Source organism: Coregonus clupeaformis, chromosome 5, assembly GCF_020615455.1.
Source record: "Coregonus clupeaformis isolate EN_2021a chromosome 5, ASM2061545v1, whole genome shotgun sequence".
Classification (NCBI taxonomy): domain Eukaryota; kingdom Metazoa; phylum Chordata; class Actinopteri; order Salmoniformes; family Salmonidae; genus Coregonus; species Coregonus clupeaformis.
The window spans coordinates 5433123-5448731 of record NC_059196.1 but is presented as its reverse complement, the minus strand read 5'-3'; the positions used below and the strand labels follow the sequence as shown (position 1 = coordinate 5448731).

Below are 15609 nucleotides of genomic sequence, written 5' to 3'. Positions count from 1 at the left end.
TAGTACATCCAAACTATACTCATCTCTAGCAAAGCTACCCTGCCCTGACAGATGGTACTCAACAGGAGTGAAGCGAACCGAGACAATAACAATAACCCTTAAAACAGGTAAAGAGGAGTTATTGTTGCATCTAAATTTAATCCAGTGACTACTGCATTGTGAATCGGCATATGAGCTCAAAAGGTTGGCTCCTGTTTTTTAAACTCTCTGGTTTTGTTTTTAGTACTTACGGTGAGTCAATGCTTTTCCTGAAGTGTGTTACAGACAGGGGAGGGTCTTAGAAGAGACAAAACAGAGATTTAGAGATTTCAACCAAGACCAGAGAATGGACAGTAGAAGTTAGACAGAAGTTAGAAGAAGTGGAGGCATACCTGGTTTGCGTTTTAGTTTGCGTTGGTGCTGTTTGTTGACGAAGCAGGCTGCTAGAGTACTGAAGAGCACCGCAGCCGCCAGAAAGCAGATGGTTGCCACGACGCCCGCTACCACGGGCCGTGCCAACCCCTCTTCAGTCACCTCCGTAGGGGGGAAGGGATCTGAGGCAGAAGAGGTACCCAGGGGTTCAGAAATGGGGGGGGTGGAAATGGACTTCACCTTCAAAACATGAACTTCACATTCAAATCATGAACCAATCTCATGGAGGTAAATGGATTTAATGGAGTGACATATCAGCAGCATTTGAAAATATTATATCTCATTGTAGCAATCTGGGAATATTATTTGAATATTTCTGAATTGAGGTGTGTAATATATTAGGTGTAACACTTACCTGTGCTGGACACTCCCACCACATTACTGCTGTCACTGATGAGGTCATCCATGACGGCCATGACTCTGAACTCATACCAGGACTCCTGCCAGGGACACAAGACAACACACTCCTCCACTGTCCATTCCACACACATAACACAAGCACTGTCTCAAAATAAAGGTGTCATTACCCCAAAACAACTGCCATCAGCAAAATAATAGCGGTAACACTTTACATGAAGGTATACTTAGAAGGATTTATATAGTGTTTATTATTATCTTATAGACCGTTTATGACACTCTAATGAACAGTCATTACACATCGGCAGTTGTCACTATAAACAGACAGCATTGTTTATACATTGAGGTATGTACGGTCCTTTACCTGGACTAGGTCCCTGGCCATCAGCTCAGTCTCAGCGGCAGGGATCAGATCGTCGAGGACCTCCCACCTCTCCCCGAGACGGAACTCCATGATGTAGCGGTCGACAGGCGAGGAGTGATTGGCTGGCGGGAGCCATGTGAGCAGGACGCCGTGCTGTGTGCGATTGGCTGTGAGGCACCGTGGTGGAGTAAGAAGTACCTGTGGTTCAGGGGTACTCAGGGGAGACACTAAGGGGACAAGAGAACAGACCAGTTTTAGAAGGAAGTTAACCAATTCATACTATTCAAACAGCCATAACAAACCCATACATGCACATTTGATCAATCAGAGATAAACGGAAGATGGTGAGAGCAATTACAAACTGCATTTTAGAAGATGGCTCTAGAGAGCAGTTGTTCCAATGATATTGTGAGCATACAGAATCAACATGACTTGTCTAAAATGGACACACTGATGTGCAAACATCTAAATACAAATCCGTTGTAGTTCAAGTTAAGGCATAACATAAGCTATAGAGTTTCCTTAAAAAAACATGCATTCCAAAGAGTCTATTCTAGGTATCTACAGTACAGGCTTACAGTATCAGTCTAGTGTAGGCGGCTGTTCTGGTGCTGGTGCCACCTACCTACTGTGTTAACCGTCACGACCTCGCTGAAAGGGCCTGTGCCCAGCTTGTTCTGTGCCAGGACGCTGAACTGGTATTCTGTCCTGGGCTCCAGACCCGGCACCACCAACCACGTCTGAGACCCCGACACCGGCATGGAGTGCCAGTCATGAGGGCCAAAATTCTCCTTTTTCAACCTTGGGGGACAAAAACACAGAGAGGTATCAATACTAACTAACCTGCACCCCGACTATAAGGTCAATGGGCCATCCTGGTAACACTCAGATAGAAGATATGGAGTAGATAGCCAGTCTTATGTAGTGTGCCTCTGTCAAACTACACAGGCAATTGGCCACAGTGTTGCAATACATTACAGTTGCTAGGCTATATTTTACTCTTTTTAATGTGCTCCTCACAGTCATCATCTCTGTAATCTTAACTAAAGGTAATTAGATCACTTTGACTCGTACATTTATGAGTAACAGCTCTGTGTACAAGTAATTCATTATTTAAGTAAACAAGAGATGCCTCCATGCATATGCAATGTTCCTCAAAGCACATGGTTTAATATTACAGTCAACAAATGTCCATTAAGTGCCATCAGGCCATGAAAGAGAAATGGATGAGAATGGCTGTTAATATTAGACTGTCAAAAGCTCCACTTCTATCAGATGATTAATTCACAGACAGCCCCCATTCAACACAGTATGGTTTTATGACTGCTGACATGTACATAAAATAATAATAGTGATTTTATGGCACCTTGTGGGTGTTGCCTAATAGAATGTTACTGGAATGTCTTGCCATTAAATCCCATTACGCCTTTAATAAACAAACACATGAATTATGCATCTTCTGTGATTTACTGTATGCCCTACTCTTCAACAATGCAAATAATGTAAATACAAATACTGAGTAACTGAGAGTGATATAACTGAAGTACTGAGTAATAAACCATTAGCACTGTGCATTGTAAAACCTGCCTGTTGAAGATAGTATGTTTGCCCCTGGATACTGTTGCAGTAATTCAAGTAATTCAATTATCAATAGGTTTCCTTATTGATAACAAATCAGATCCCTACTAGGGCTGTGGCGGTCATTAAATGTTGTCAGCCATTGATTGTCAAGCAAATAACTGGCGGTCTCACGGTAACTGACCATTAATTAACATAAACATACTTAGCATCTCCTGGCTTCTACACATAGTCTACAAGCCACTGATGCAGACCTTTGGAACATCTATGTCACGCCCTGACTCAGGGGACTCTTATATGTTGAGTCAGGGTGTGGTGTTCTATGTTGTGTTTTCTATGTTTCAGTCTAGGTGTTGTAGTTCTGTGTTTGGCCGGGTGTGATTCCCAATCAGAGACAGCTGTCGCTCATTGTCTCTGATTGGGGACCATACTTAGGCAGCCTGTTGGCATGTATTAGTTGTGGGATCTTGTTCCGTGAGTAGAGGCTTGTTTTGTGTTTAGCCTTAGGACTTCACGTTTGGTTGGTTTGTTGTATCGCTAGTTTGGTTGTATCGTTAGTTTGGTTGTATCGTTAGTTTGGTTGTATCGCTAGTTTGGTTGTATCGTTAGTTTGGTTGTATCGTTAGTTTGGTTGTATCGTTAGTTTGGTTGTATCGTTAGTTTGGTTGTATCTGTGAAATAAACATGTACGCATTTCACGCTGCGCCTTGGTCTGACCCGTCCTTAAACGAACATGACAATCTACATTTTAAAAAGTCTAATAAATCCATTTAATATAGCCTACACCATCACAATAAATCCATTATTTATTTTAGACAGGTCTAAAGAAACATGATATGAGGAAAATGTAGTCTATTTCCGAAGAACAGAATAGCATACTCTGAGTTGTCCTTATGTTAGGCCTTGATCTGGCTATGCCATATGACTGTGGGCTACACTAGTTCATTTAGCAGACAATATTTTCTTAAAATTCTGTGGCGTTATTTATATTATTTTATAGTATGAATAATACAATTGAACATAGCTGAATAAAATAGAAAGGATATTTTCTCCAAACGATTTAAGGGAGTGCGCACATGTGGCTATTCTGTTTTGAGTGGTTAACAAAGAAACAGGTCCTCCTATATGCTTAATTTAGAGTTATTTATGCAACTTTAGTTGTGATACAAACGTTGGGCTATATGTTTAGATTTTTAATACATTCTATGATGCGACTCTAATGATGATGTGAAAAAAGTTGCATGAAAGGCATGAGCTCTACTTAGTTTTTGCGCAGGCTGCACACACTTCATTAGTCTCTCATTCACAATATGACAAGCACTTGATAATGCCTCGAATTTCCCGGTGGCATCCCCTTTGTGTTGCCGTAATGCCCCCTTAAAAAAGATCCATGCCTATTGCAGCCAGTGGCCATGGTGCCCTTGTGCTGAATATAATAATTATAATTCCCTTCTCCTGGCTGCGTGCTCCGAAGCACCTCTCACTCACATGGCTCACTCAGATATCTCAATTCTTATTAGCCAATGCCCGTCATGTGATCGGGTCCTTCTCACAGCATCTCGAGTCCTTCTCACAGGCTACAAGTGAAGAGAGATACATCGGGGACACAACTGCAGGCGTCCTTATCAAATTCATAGCCGCATATTGAAGATGTTAGAAGAACTGTTCACATTTACTTTTTGTCAGCCAACAAGATGAGTAGGCCTAACAAACAGCAAAAGCACTAGCTTATGTCAATCTACTATCCCCCATAGTACGAAAGTTGACCTATTCTATTGGTCAACTTGTCCTTCTGTGCAATAAATAAATATTCCAAACATACTCTGGGAGAGTTGTGGGATGCGATAGATCCCAAATTAATACAACCACTAGCATACATTTTTTTTTTGAAAAGCAATGAGGCTTATGCAGCAGATCAGAACGTTTATCTTAAAATGTTGATAAACTACAGTATTAGGCTATTTCTTCACATTATAAGCACAGCAATGCGCACACGGCAGTAGGCTATAAGCATGAATGTTCCAAAATGCAATCAATTAGCGGGAAAACACCATTCTCAAAAATGTGATTATGCATGTAATGCTTTATTATAAAGGTCCATTTTTATGGTGAAGATTATCTTCCCAAACTTGAAACTCACCCGCTGCCTATGTATGCCAGTTAGGCTCTACACGGGTTGTAAAGCAGATTAATGTGCTTAATTTTAAGAAGTTATTTGGCCACTTTAGTTGTGATACAAACCTTATCAAAACATATAGGCCTATGGGCTAGGCTACATGAGGTGTGCGACTATGATTAGAAAAAGTCACCAAAAAAAGGAATGTGCTGTTTCCTGCCTTACTGCACACAACCTGGGCATCATTCACAAGTGATAATATATCATTCACAAGTGATAGACTAATATTGTCATCTATCAGACTATTCTTGATTTAATCTTGTCTTTACATATACTAAATAATATATGTGTGAAATTTGTTTTGATTTAGAATGGACCATTATCATGCACCTGTCTCAAAACAGGGGCAGGGGAAAAAAATACATGTCATCTACAGTACCTTGCAAAAGTATTCATCCCCCTTGGCGTTTTTCCTATTTTGTTGCATTACAACCTGGTCAGATGAGACTAAAATTGAGCTTTTTGGCCATCAAGGAAAACGTTATGTGTGGCGCAAACCCAACACCTCTCATCACCCCGAGAACACCATCCCCACAGTGAAGCATGGTGGTGGCAGCATCATGCTGTGGGGATGTTTTTCATCGGCAGGGACTGGGAAACTGGTCAGAATTGAAGGAATGATGGATGGCGCTAAATACAGGGAAATTCTTGAGGGAAACCTGTCTTCCAGAGATTTGAGACTGGGACGGAGGTTCACCTTCCAGCAGGACAATGACATTTACATTTTACATTTTAGTAATTTAGCAGACACTCTTATCCAGAGCGACTTACAGTTAGTGAGTGCATACATTTTTCATACTGACCCTAAGCATACTGCTAAAGCAACACTCAAGTGGTTTAAGGGGAAACATTTAAATGTCTTGGAATGGCCTAGTCAAAGCCCAGACCTCAATCCAATTGAGAATCTGTGCTTAAAGATTGCTGTACACCAGCGAACCCATCCAACTTGAAGGAGCTGGAGCAGTTTTGCAATGAAGATGGGCAAAAATCCCAGTGGCTAGATGTGCCAAGCTTATAGAGACATACCCCAAGAGACTTGCAGCTGTAATTGCTGCAAAAGGTGGCTCTACAAAGTATTGACTTTGGGGGGGTGAATAGTTATGCACGCTCAAGTTTTCTGTTTTTTTTTGTCTTATTTCTTGTTTGTTTCACAAGAAAAAATATTTTGTATCTTCAAAGTGGTAGGCATGTTGTGTAAATCAAATGATACAATCCCCCAAAAATCAATTTTAATTCCAGGTTGTAAGGTAACAAAATAGGAAAAATGCCAAGGGGGGTGAATACTTTTGCGAGCCACTGTATGCAATGAAATAGCAAATGGAAGATGCTTTTCCCGTCGTTCATTTTCATGCCAGCCAGTTAGGCTATACTCCTGTTGTAAAGAGAAGCAATGTGCTTAATATTAGGAAAGTTGAGAAATAAATATAGTAAGCCTATAGAAAGCTTAATAGAGGCCATCAAAACTCTGTTTTCTCACGCAATTGCATTGCCTATAGAAATGCTGCACAACATGAGCTCATGGGCTCTCATGAAGTGTTTGATTACATTTTCAATTACATTTGCATTGACCTCAGAGTGATTAGACGGACAATAGAGTGCTGAGTACCAGGTAGTTAGCAAGTTTGGTAGGCTACTAATGACCATCAGCAGCATCAGAGCTTGGAGAAGCCTAGTTACCGTGACTAAACGGTCCCGTGGAATTTGACTGCAGTGTGGTCCTCTGTAGCTCAATTGGTAGAGCATGGTGCTTGTAATGCCAGGGTAGTGGGTTCGATCCCCAGGACCACCCATTCGTAAAAATGTATGCACACATGACTGTAAGTCGTTTTGGATAAAAGCGTCTGCTAAATAGAATATTATTATTATTATTATGACTCATGGCGCCGGTGTGGCGGTAATACGGTCAATTTAGCCCTAATCCCTACATATCTATAGCAGATCAATCCCCAAAGTCTCTGTCCCCCCAGCTCTATTATGGGAATCAGCTGCAATCTGAGTATAAGATGTGATAGTAGACTAGAGTATGCTGGGAGTACTCACACTGGGCCATACCACACTGAGAATGTCTGCTCAAAGCCTCCGTCGTAACCCGGCTCCCAGGACACATTGGCTGAGGTCACAGAGGGCAACACACGGATGTTGCCTGGAGCGTGTGGGCTGGTGCCTGAGGGTCAGAGAAAAGAAACTGTCATATTTAATACCAGACCCATCTACAGTATACCTCTCTATATCTCTCTACTGTATATTGCTCTGGCCCACACTAAAGAGTGATAGAGCAATCTGTTAGGTCTATGTGTACTGTATGGTGAAGGTTAAGATGACCACAGTATGGGTCACATGTGTTATTCCCATAACAGCTGTTTTGTCAATGTATAAAAAGCCATCTCACTCTGAATCACTATCATTGTCCAAAAATAATGTACATTGTGCTGCTACCATTCACAGTCCTCTACAGTATACGACTGTCTACAATGGCTGTGAATGGCCTATCTGATTGGCTAATGCCCTGTACTGTGAGGTGGTGTTGACTAATGGTGAGGTGAAGGGGAGTGAAGGTCTATGGCTTGGCCAGACCATCACCATCCCAGCCCCCAGCTGTGTGGCTAAGACCCAGCACCTTTCACTGGGATTAAAAGGGAGACCTGCTGTCCTGACCACTACGGTCAGAAACGTCAAAGCTGTCCGCTCCACACTCAGCACCTCTGACATGTCACCTGTCACTCCAGTGAGGGGACAGTTGGGAAAGTGCCAGCTAGGGTGTATGACTGTGAGAGTCCTGAGGTATGCTTATTACTCATATGTACTGTAAACACGCACAAGCTAGTCACTTGTCTAAGCAGTACTTCAGTATACATACAGTACAGCTAGGACTAGGGTCATCATGAATGGGAACAGAGAGCTGCAGGGTTGCTGTCAAATCCACTTCAATTCCACTTCAATTTAGATTAACTGAAATTCTGAACCCTGAAGAGCTGAGAAAACACAGGGGGGACTGTACCGATGACTAGGAACATCAGACATGCATGGGGACAGAGGGTTATGAGGTCACAGGGGACGGTACCGATGACGAGGAGGAGCGTGCTGGCAGTGATGCTGGTGACCACATTGGTGGCCACACACTCCCATTCCCCATGATCCTCCTTGCTGAGGGACAGGAACTGTAAGCTGCCGCTCGGGAGGATGTTGTGCTTACTCTTGCTGGGCTTCCCCACCTTGAACACACACACACACACACACACACACACACACACACACACACACACACACACACACACACACACACACACACACACACACACACACACACACACACACACACACAGTTCACTGGGACTAGTCTGTCATATTACAAAAGCAGTTAGAGTTTTCCATGTTTCTCTTCTCAGACTAGTCCCAGCTGTAGTGTGGTTTCATACCTTCCTCCAGGTGATGGTTGGTATCTCAGGGTCTCCCGAGGCAGCACAGGGGATGACCAGCTCTCTACCAGCCTCCTGGCGGTACTCCCCACCAGGCCTCACGTTAAAGTAAGGGGGATCCTGTTGGCCAACACACACACAATGTCACAGACCAAGTCTCACAACAAGTCTCACCAAAAGGGGGAGAGAGAAGACTACACATATCACATTTGGTCAGAGGTTTCTTCCAGTACCAGTACCTTTAGCACCAGAGTGGCCGGGTCGGACTGGCCCATAGTACCCAGGGCATTGTAAGGCATACAGGTGTAGGTGCCAAGGGAGTCTTCTGTGGCCTCCGCCACCCGGATACTCCCATCTGGCGCCTGGCTCCATCCGGGGTACTGGGACAGGAGAGAGGAGGTACACTCAACATCACAGGGATGCAATATTCTCCACAGCATTCAAAGCGTGTTAAAGAAGGAGTGCTGATCTAGGATCAGGTCCTCCGTGTCCATATAGTCATATTCAGTAGCGGGGAAAACCTAAAAGGGATCCTAGATCAGCAATCCTACTCTGGGATGCTTTGTGAACAGCTGTTATGGTGAATGATAATAATCAGCATCAGTCCAGACAGACAGAGGCCCCCACGGATGGCAGACTGAGACTGACCTTCTCCACTCTGAGAGGGTAACCATCTTTCTCCCACTTCACTGATATCACCGGCGGGTTGGCATCCGCCGGGCAGCGGATGACCCCTGGCAGTTTCCGTGGGACGTATATGATGGAGGGCATGTTGAGCACGCGGGCAGGGTCTGAGGGTCAGAAATTAGAGGTAAGAGAGGACAGAGCATGAGGTTTTGTGCAGATGGACAGGAGATGGTTTCAGTGAAAATAGACTGGAGCATAAAGTCTGAAACTGTTCAATCACAATTACAACTGCCAGGTACTTCTCCTATAATAAGTTGGTCGGTATGGAAACCATTAAAAAATATATATTTTATAAGTTACTTTATAGCGGCCCAAGCTAGCTGCTAACTAATTGTCTTTAGCTATCAACTTGGATAGTACATAACAGGAAAGAGGACAGTTCTGTAAGACTGCAGAATTTGGTTTTTCGCTCCAGCGAGGGGCTCTGGTCACCCTCTGAAGCCAATCACAAAGACAGTCATGGTCGGCTCTCTCTCTCTCTCTCTCTCTCTCTCTCTGCATTTCCCTTCCACATACAGTAGCAGATTAACTAAAAGGTCACCGTTTCAATTCAGTCCGGCACATTGAGGAGACCAGGACTCTTTCTCTAAGGGGAGAAGGACAGACTGAGCAGCATGCTATGGGGTGAGACTAGCAGACTGTCTCTGTCAGTGTCTAGCAATGAAATATAATCAACTCTACAGAGACTGGAATCATAGACGGGAAAAAATGCTAAGAATATGGTGATGAGAGAGGCCCTACCAAGATGATGAGCAGTAGGACTATCTAATCATTCCCTCATCCCGACCATTGACTCTGAAATTCAGCCAAGGGTGGAAAAGTTTCAGCAGGGCGATATGTATGGTACTGCATCACCGATGACAATCCTGTTGAGCAGCAGTGTTCTGGCTGCCACTATGCAGGCTGTGATACTGTTGTTTCTCCTCCTGTTGAGCAGCAGTGTTCTGGCTGCCACTATGCAGGCTGTGATACTGTTGTTTCTCCTCCTGTTCCAGTACAGCCAGCCAGCCTTGTCTGCCCCCCCCACCCTCCCTCTCTCCATCGCCACGGTAACACTCACACTGAACAGAGAGGTGTGCTGACGCTGACGGTGGAGTTCCGAGGCTGTTGCTTGGGCTGCAGGTGTATTTCCCAGCATCCTCTGGTTTCACCCGGAAGATGTGGAGGGTTCCGTCGATGAGGATGCGGACTCTGTTTTTCAGGTCACTGCCGAGAGGAAGCAGACAGTTATCGAACATGCCATAGCATAGACACACTCACACACTGGGGCTGCATTAATGCAATTACACAAGTCTGCCATGAGAGGGCAGCATTTGGTCAAATCCATCCAGGCTGAATAGCTTCCAAAAGATTGAGCAGTTGCGTGTCAAATATTTTTTATTTATTTTATTTAACCTTTATTTAACTAGGCAAGTCAGTTAAGAAGAAATTGTTATTTACAATGACGGCCTACCAAAGGGCAAAAGGCCTCCTGCGGGGACGGGGGATAAAACAAATAATTATATATATATATATATATATATATATATATATATATATAGGACAAAACACACATCACGACAAGAGAGACACCACAACACTACATAAAGAGAGACCTAAGACAACAACAAAGCATGGCAGCAACACAACATGCCAACAACATGGTAGCAACACAACATGGCAGCAGCACAACATGGTAGCAGCATAACATGGTACAAACATGATTGGGCACAGACAACAGCACAAAGGGCAAGAAGGTAGAGACAACAATACATCACGCAAAGCAGCCACAACTGTCAGTAAGACTGTCCATGATTGAATCTTTGATATATCCCCTAATTTCCACAATCACCTGATGTTGCAGCCCTCGTGTTTTCTCTCTCACTGCCACTTTAAATGAAGTACCCTCATGAAGTGTACACTGGCAGATATTCTATTCCCACTGTGTTTCAAACAAAGAACAAACCCACTGCACACCATGTTAATTTGAGTAATATTTGAGAGGACATTATGCAAAAGAAATAGCAGAGGGAATATTCTAATGTAAACTATGAATTCATCTAAACTATACATTGTATCTATTTGAGTAAATAAATATTGTGATTAGACCAAAAATATCCTCTTGTGATAGACTGTTGGCTCCCAGGATAGACCAAACATTGTAAGCAGCCCAACTAGGATAGTAGTGTCTTATCCTAGGGTTGATTATGCACAGCCTTTTTCCAGGCCTTTAGAAAACAATTTGAGATGGGCCTCTTTCTAAGGGACTCTCTGACAGGTTGATTCTCCCAGACAGACACTTGGTCTCCCAGTCCCTTGTTCTTTCTAAAACGTCTTCATCACTAAACTAAAGCGGTGCTTGGGGCGAGTCTGACAGAGCTCCTGGCTACGCTTCAGATCATTACTACAGTATAACAGGCATGTGGTATTGTCATCAGAGCGTGCTAACCCGGCTGGCATGCTCCAGACAGCCCCCTGCTAGGCCCTCTCTTACTGCTGCCGGACCACAGCAGAACAGGGCACCAGCACACACACACACGTCAAAAAATGTTATAAATTGATTTGCATTTTAATGAGGGAAATAAGTATTTGACCCCCTCTCAATCAGAAAGATGTCTGGCTCCCAGGTGTCTTTTATACAGGTAACGAGCTGAGATTAGGAGCACACTCTTAAAGGGAGTGCTCCTAATCTCAGCTTGTTACCTGTATAAAAGAGACATGTCCACAGAAGCAATCAATCAATCAGATTCCAAACTCTCCACCATGGCCAAGACTAAAGAGCTCTCCAAGGATGTCAGGGACAAGATTTTAGACCTACACAAGGCTGGAATGGGCTACAAGACCATCGCCAAGCAGCTTGGTGAGAAGGTGACAACAGTTGGTGCGATTATTCGCAAATGGAAGAAACACAAAAGAACTGTCAATCTCCCTCGGCCTAGGGCTCCATGTAAGATCTCACCTCGTGGAGTTGCAATGATCATGAGAATGGTGAGGAATCAGCCCAGAACTACACAGGAGGATCTTTTCAATGATCTCAAGGCAGCTGGGATCATATTCACCAAGAAAACAGTTGGTAACACACTACGCCGTGAAGGACTGAAATCCTGTAGCGCCCGCAAGGTCCCCCTGCTCAAGAAAGCACATATACAGGCCCGTCTGAAGTTTGCCAATGAACATCTGAATGATTCAGAGGAGAAATGGGTGAAAGTGTTGTGGACAGATGAGACCAAAATGGAGCTCTTTGGCATCAACTCAACTCGCCGTGTTTGGAGGAGGAGGAATGCTGCCTATGACCCCAAGAACACCATCCCCGCCGTCAAACATGGAGGTGGAAACATTATGCTTTGGGGGTGTTTTTCTGCTAAGGGGACAGGACAACTTCACCGCATCAAAGGGATGATGAACGGAGCCATGTACCATCAAATCTTGGGTGAGAACCTCCTTCCCTCAGCCAGGGCATTGAAAATGGGTCGTGGATGGGTATTCCAGCATGACAATGACCCAAAACACACGGCCAAGGCAACAAAGGAGTGGCTCAAGAAGAAGCACATTAAGGACCTGGAGTGGCCTAGCCAGTCTCCAGACCTTAATCCCATAGAAAATCTGTGGAGGGAGCTGAAGGTTCGAGTTTCCAAACGTCAGCCTCGAAACCTTAATGACTTGGAGAAGATCTGCAAAGAGGAGTGGGACAAAATCCCTCCTGAGATGTGTGCAAACCTGGTGGCCAAGTACAAGAAACGTCTGACCTCTGTGATTGCCAACAAGGGTTTTGCCACCAAGTACTAAGTCATGTTTTGCAGAGGGTCAAATACTTATTTCCCTCATTAAAATGCAATTCAATTTATAACATTTTTCACATGCGTTTTTCTGGATTTTTTTGTTGTTATTCTGTCTCTCGCTGTTCAAATAAACCTACCATTAAAATTATAGACTGATCATTTCTTTGTCAGTGGGCAAACATACAAAATCAGCAGGGGATCAAATACTTTTTTCCCCTCACTGTACACACACAGACAGAAACACACACACATTCAAATTCACAACACCAGGACAGGGTCTGGAAGACTCAAATACGATCACAGGAGAGGACACAAGATTCAAAAGCCTTTAGATGACAGGGTGGAAAAGACAAAGACCAAAGGGAAGTCACACAGACAAACAGACACAAGATCTTGATTATAACTTTACTTCTTAGTGAAGTAGACGTTATCTTCCTCCCAAAACCAGGTGTAGGTTAGGTTGCCAGGATACGCCTCTGCTTGACAGGTGAAGCGTGCATTCTGGGATATGTTGACAGTAATGTTCTCTGGCGGTGACTTAATATACGGTGGCCCTACAGGAAACAAACAAAGGCTTTTAGTGTACAACAAAACATAGATTGAACAAAAATATAAACGCAACATGCAACAATTTCATAGATTTTACTGAGTTACAATTCATATAAGGAAATCAGTCAATCGGTACAATTGAAACCAGTTTTAATCCGTGAAGAGCACACTTCTCTAGCGTGCCAGTAGCCATCGAAGGTGAGTATTTGCCACTGAAGTCGGTTACGATGCCGAACTGCAGTCAGGTCAAGACCCTGGTGAAGATGACGAGCACGCAGATGAGCTTCCCTGAGACGGTTTCTGACAGTTTGTGTAGAAATTATTCTGTTGTGCAAACCCACTGTTTCATCAGCTGTCCGGGTGGCTGGTCTCAGACGATCCCGCAGATGAAGAAGCCGGATGTGGAGGTCCTGTGCTGGCATGGTTACACGTGGTCTGTGGTTGTGAGGTCGGTTGGACGTACTGCCAAATTCTCTAAAACGATGTTGGAGGCAGCTTATGGTAGAGAAATTAACATTAAATTATCTGGCAACAGCTCTGGTGGACATTCCTGCAGTCAGCATGGCAATTGCACTCTCCCTCAAAACTTGAGACATCTGTGGCATTGTGTTGTGTGACAAAACTGCACATTTTATAGTGGCCTTTTATTGTCGCCAGCACAAGGTGCACCTGTGTAATGATCATGCTGTTTAATCAGCTTCTTGATATGCCACACCTGTTAGGTGGATGGATTATCTTGGCAAAGGAGAAATGCTCACTAAGAGGGATGTAAACATATGTGTGCACAACATTTGACAGAAATCAGCTTTTTGTGATTATGGAAAATGTCTGGGATCTTTTATTTCAGCTCATGAAACATGGGACCAACACTTTACATGTTGCGTTTATATTTTTGTTCAGTGTAGATATGGATACTCAAATTATTCTCTTATGACCCATTCAGACAGCATCTGTTAATTGTTACAGTAGACCCCTAGCACAGGCTTCTCTCTAGTAGCCTATGAGATACAGTAAGCAGGCATATTGTAACTTGAACCACATACTTGGTTGCCAGACTTGCAGATGCCTCCACAGCATGAACCCTCGGTGCCCTGAGGTTGGTGTTCTGCTCTCTATCTCTCTGTACTATATTACAGACAGTGAAACGTAAGCTGTCTTTTATAAGTGGGCCCAGCTACAAGCCTCCTGGTTATTTCATAAATACACACTGAATGGCTTTATACACCAGGAAGGACTACTGAAAGAGTGGTTAAGTCACAGAACAAATAAAAACAGATAATTTTAGTGAGAATCACGACTCATCCGATAGCTGCTTGTAATTGCTCAGAGAGCCTTAGACAACTTCACTGGCACATTTCCACAGAGCCTGCTTCTGGATGGATACTCCTTAATGAAAAACAAAAACAGGCTGCAATATTGCTGGTGTACCAAACATTCCAAATCACTCTGGATTTGTAAAAACTTTATTCAAACCATCTAAGACATGTATGAGGTTTATGAGGAGTCAGACCAATTAATTAAAAACTTAATGTATTATCAGGCATGTGCATGCAGTGTGTGCGAGTGTTTAGAGGGGTCAATAGAGTAAACCTTCCTCAAAATCCAAGATGTAAACAAGCACTTCTTGCCCATCCTCCTTTTAGACACTTGCACATTGACTGAAATTGACACATCTTTACCCCACCATCAAACCTAGCAAGCCTACCATAAAACCAACCTGCTCCATCGGCTGTTAACTCATCCAGTCAGTGCTAGATAGAGAGAGAGAGAGAAAGAGAGAGAGAGAGAGAGAGAGAGAGAGAGAGAGAGAGAGAGAGAGAGAGAGAGAGAGAGAGAGAGAGAGTGTGTGTGTGTGTGTGTGTGTGTGTGTGTGTGTGTGTGTGTGTGAGAGTGTGTGTGTGTGTGTGTGTGTGTGTGTGTGTGTGTGTGCGTATTTGATTTTGATGTAGACTGAGAGAGGCAGAGGCAGAGGCAGGAAGTGGAGGAAGCCTGTATCAGATCCATTTATCAGAGCAGAGCAGAGCCCAGATCTGTGTCTGTGTCTGTCTAGGCGAGAGAGAGCCTGGTTAATGGACCGGAGACAGACAGTGATGTACGCCTCAGACAGACAGTGATATACACACACTACCAGCAGCAGCAGCAGCAGACTAGGTCACCAGAGGACTTAAGAGTATTGACTTATACAGACTAAACCATACTACCACACTGATAAAACCAAACACTATCCCTGCATACTGTGACAAAGGCAGGAAACAGAGACTTATTAAGTAGATAGCGGCAGGACTTAATTTCTCTATCTTAAACACAATCTAG

The 15609-nt window shown here is 43.7% G+C and overlaps 1 protein-coding gene across 5 annotated transcripts in view; it reads right to left on the bottom strand.

Moving 5' to 3' along the window:
* The window catches only part of LOC121559437 (protein turtle homolog B), a 77821-nt gene that overhangs the window by 11062 nt on the left and 51150 nt on the right, over positions 1 to 15609 (bottom strand). For all 5 annotated transcript variants that reach the window (XM_041872690.2, XM_041872697.2, XM_041872667.2 and 2 more), the window contains exons 6-17: positions 13157 to 13301; positions 10050 to 10195; positions 8951 to 9093; positions 8542 to 8682; positions 8303 to 8422; positions 7948 to 8098; positions 6927 to 7050; positions 1758 to 1933; positions 1133 to 1359; positions 767 to 851; positions 372 to 533; positions 231 to 276 (exon numbers count right to left, since the gene is read on the bottom strand). In XM_041872690.2, the coding sequence (XP_041728624.1) occupies positions 231 to 276; positions 372 to 533; positions 767 to 851; positions 1133 to 1359; positions 1758 to 1933; positions 6927 to 7050; positions 7948 to 8098; positions 8303 to 8422; positions 8542 to 8682; positions 8951 to 9093; positions 10050 to 10195; positions 13157 to 13301 (1666 nt within the window). The remainder of the gene's footprint in view (positions 1 to 230; positions 277 to 371; positions 534 to 766; positions 852 to 1132; positions 1360 to 1757; positions 1934 to 6926; positions 7051 to 7947; positions 8099 to 8302; positions 8423 to 8541; positions 8683 to 8950; positions 9094 to 10049; positions 10196 to 13156; positions 13302 to 15609) is intronic.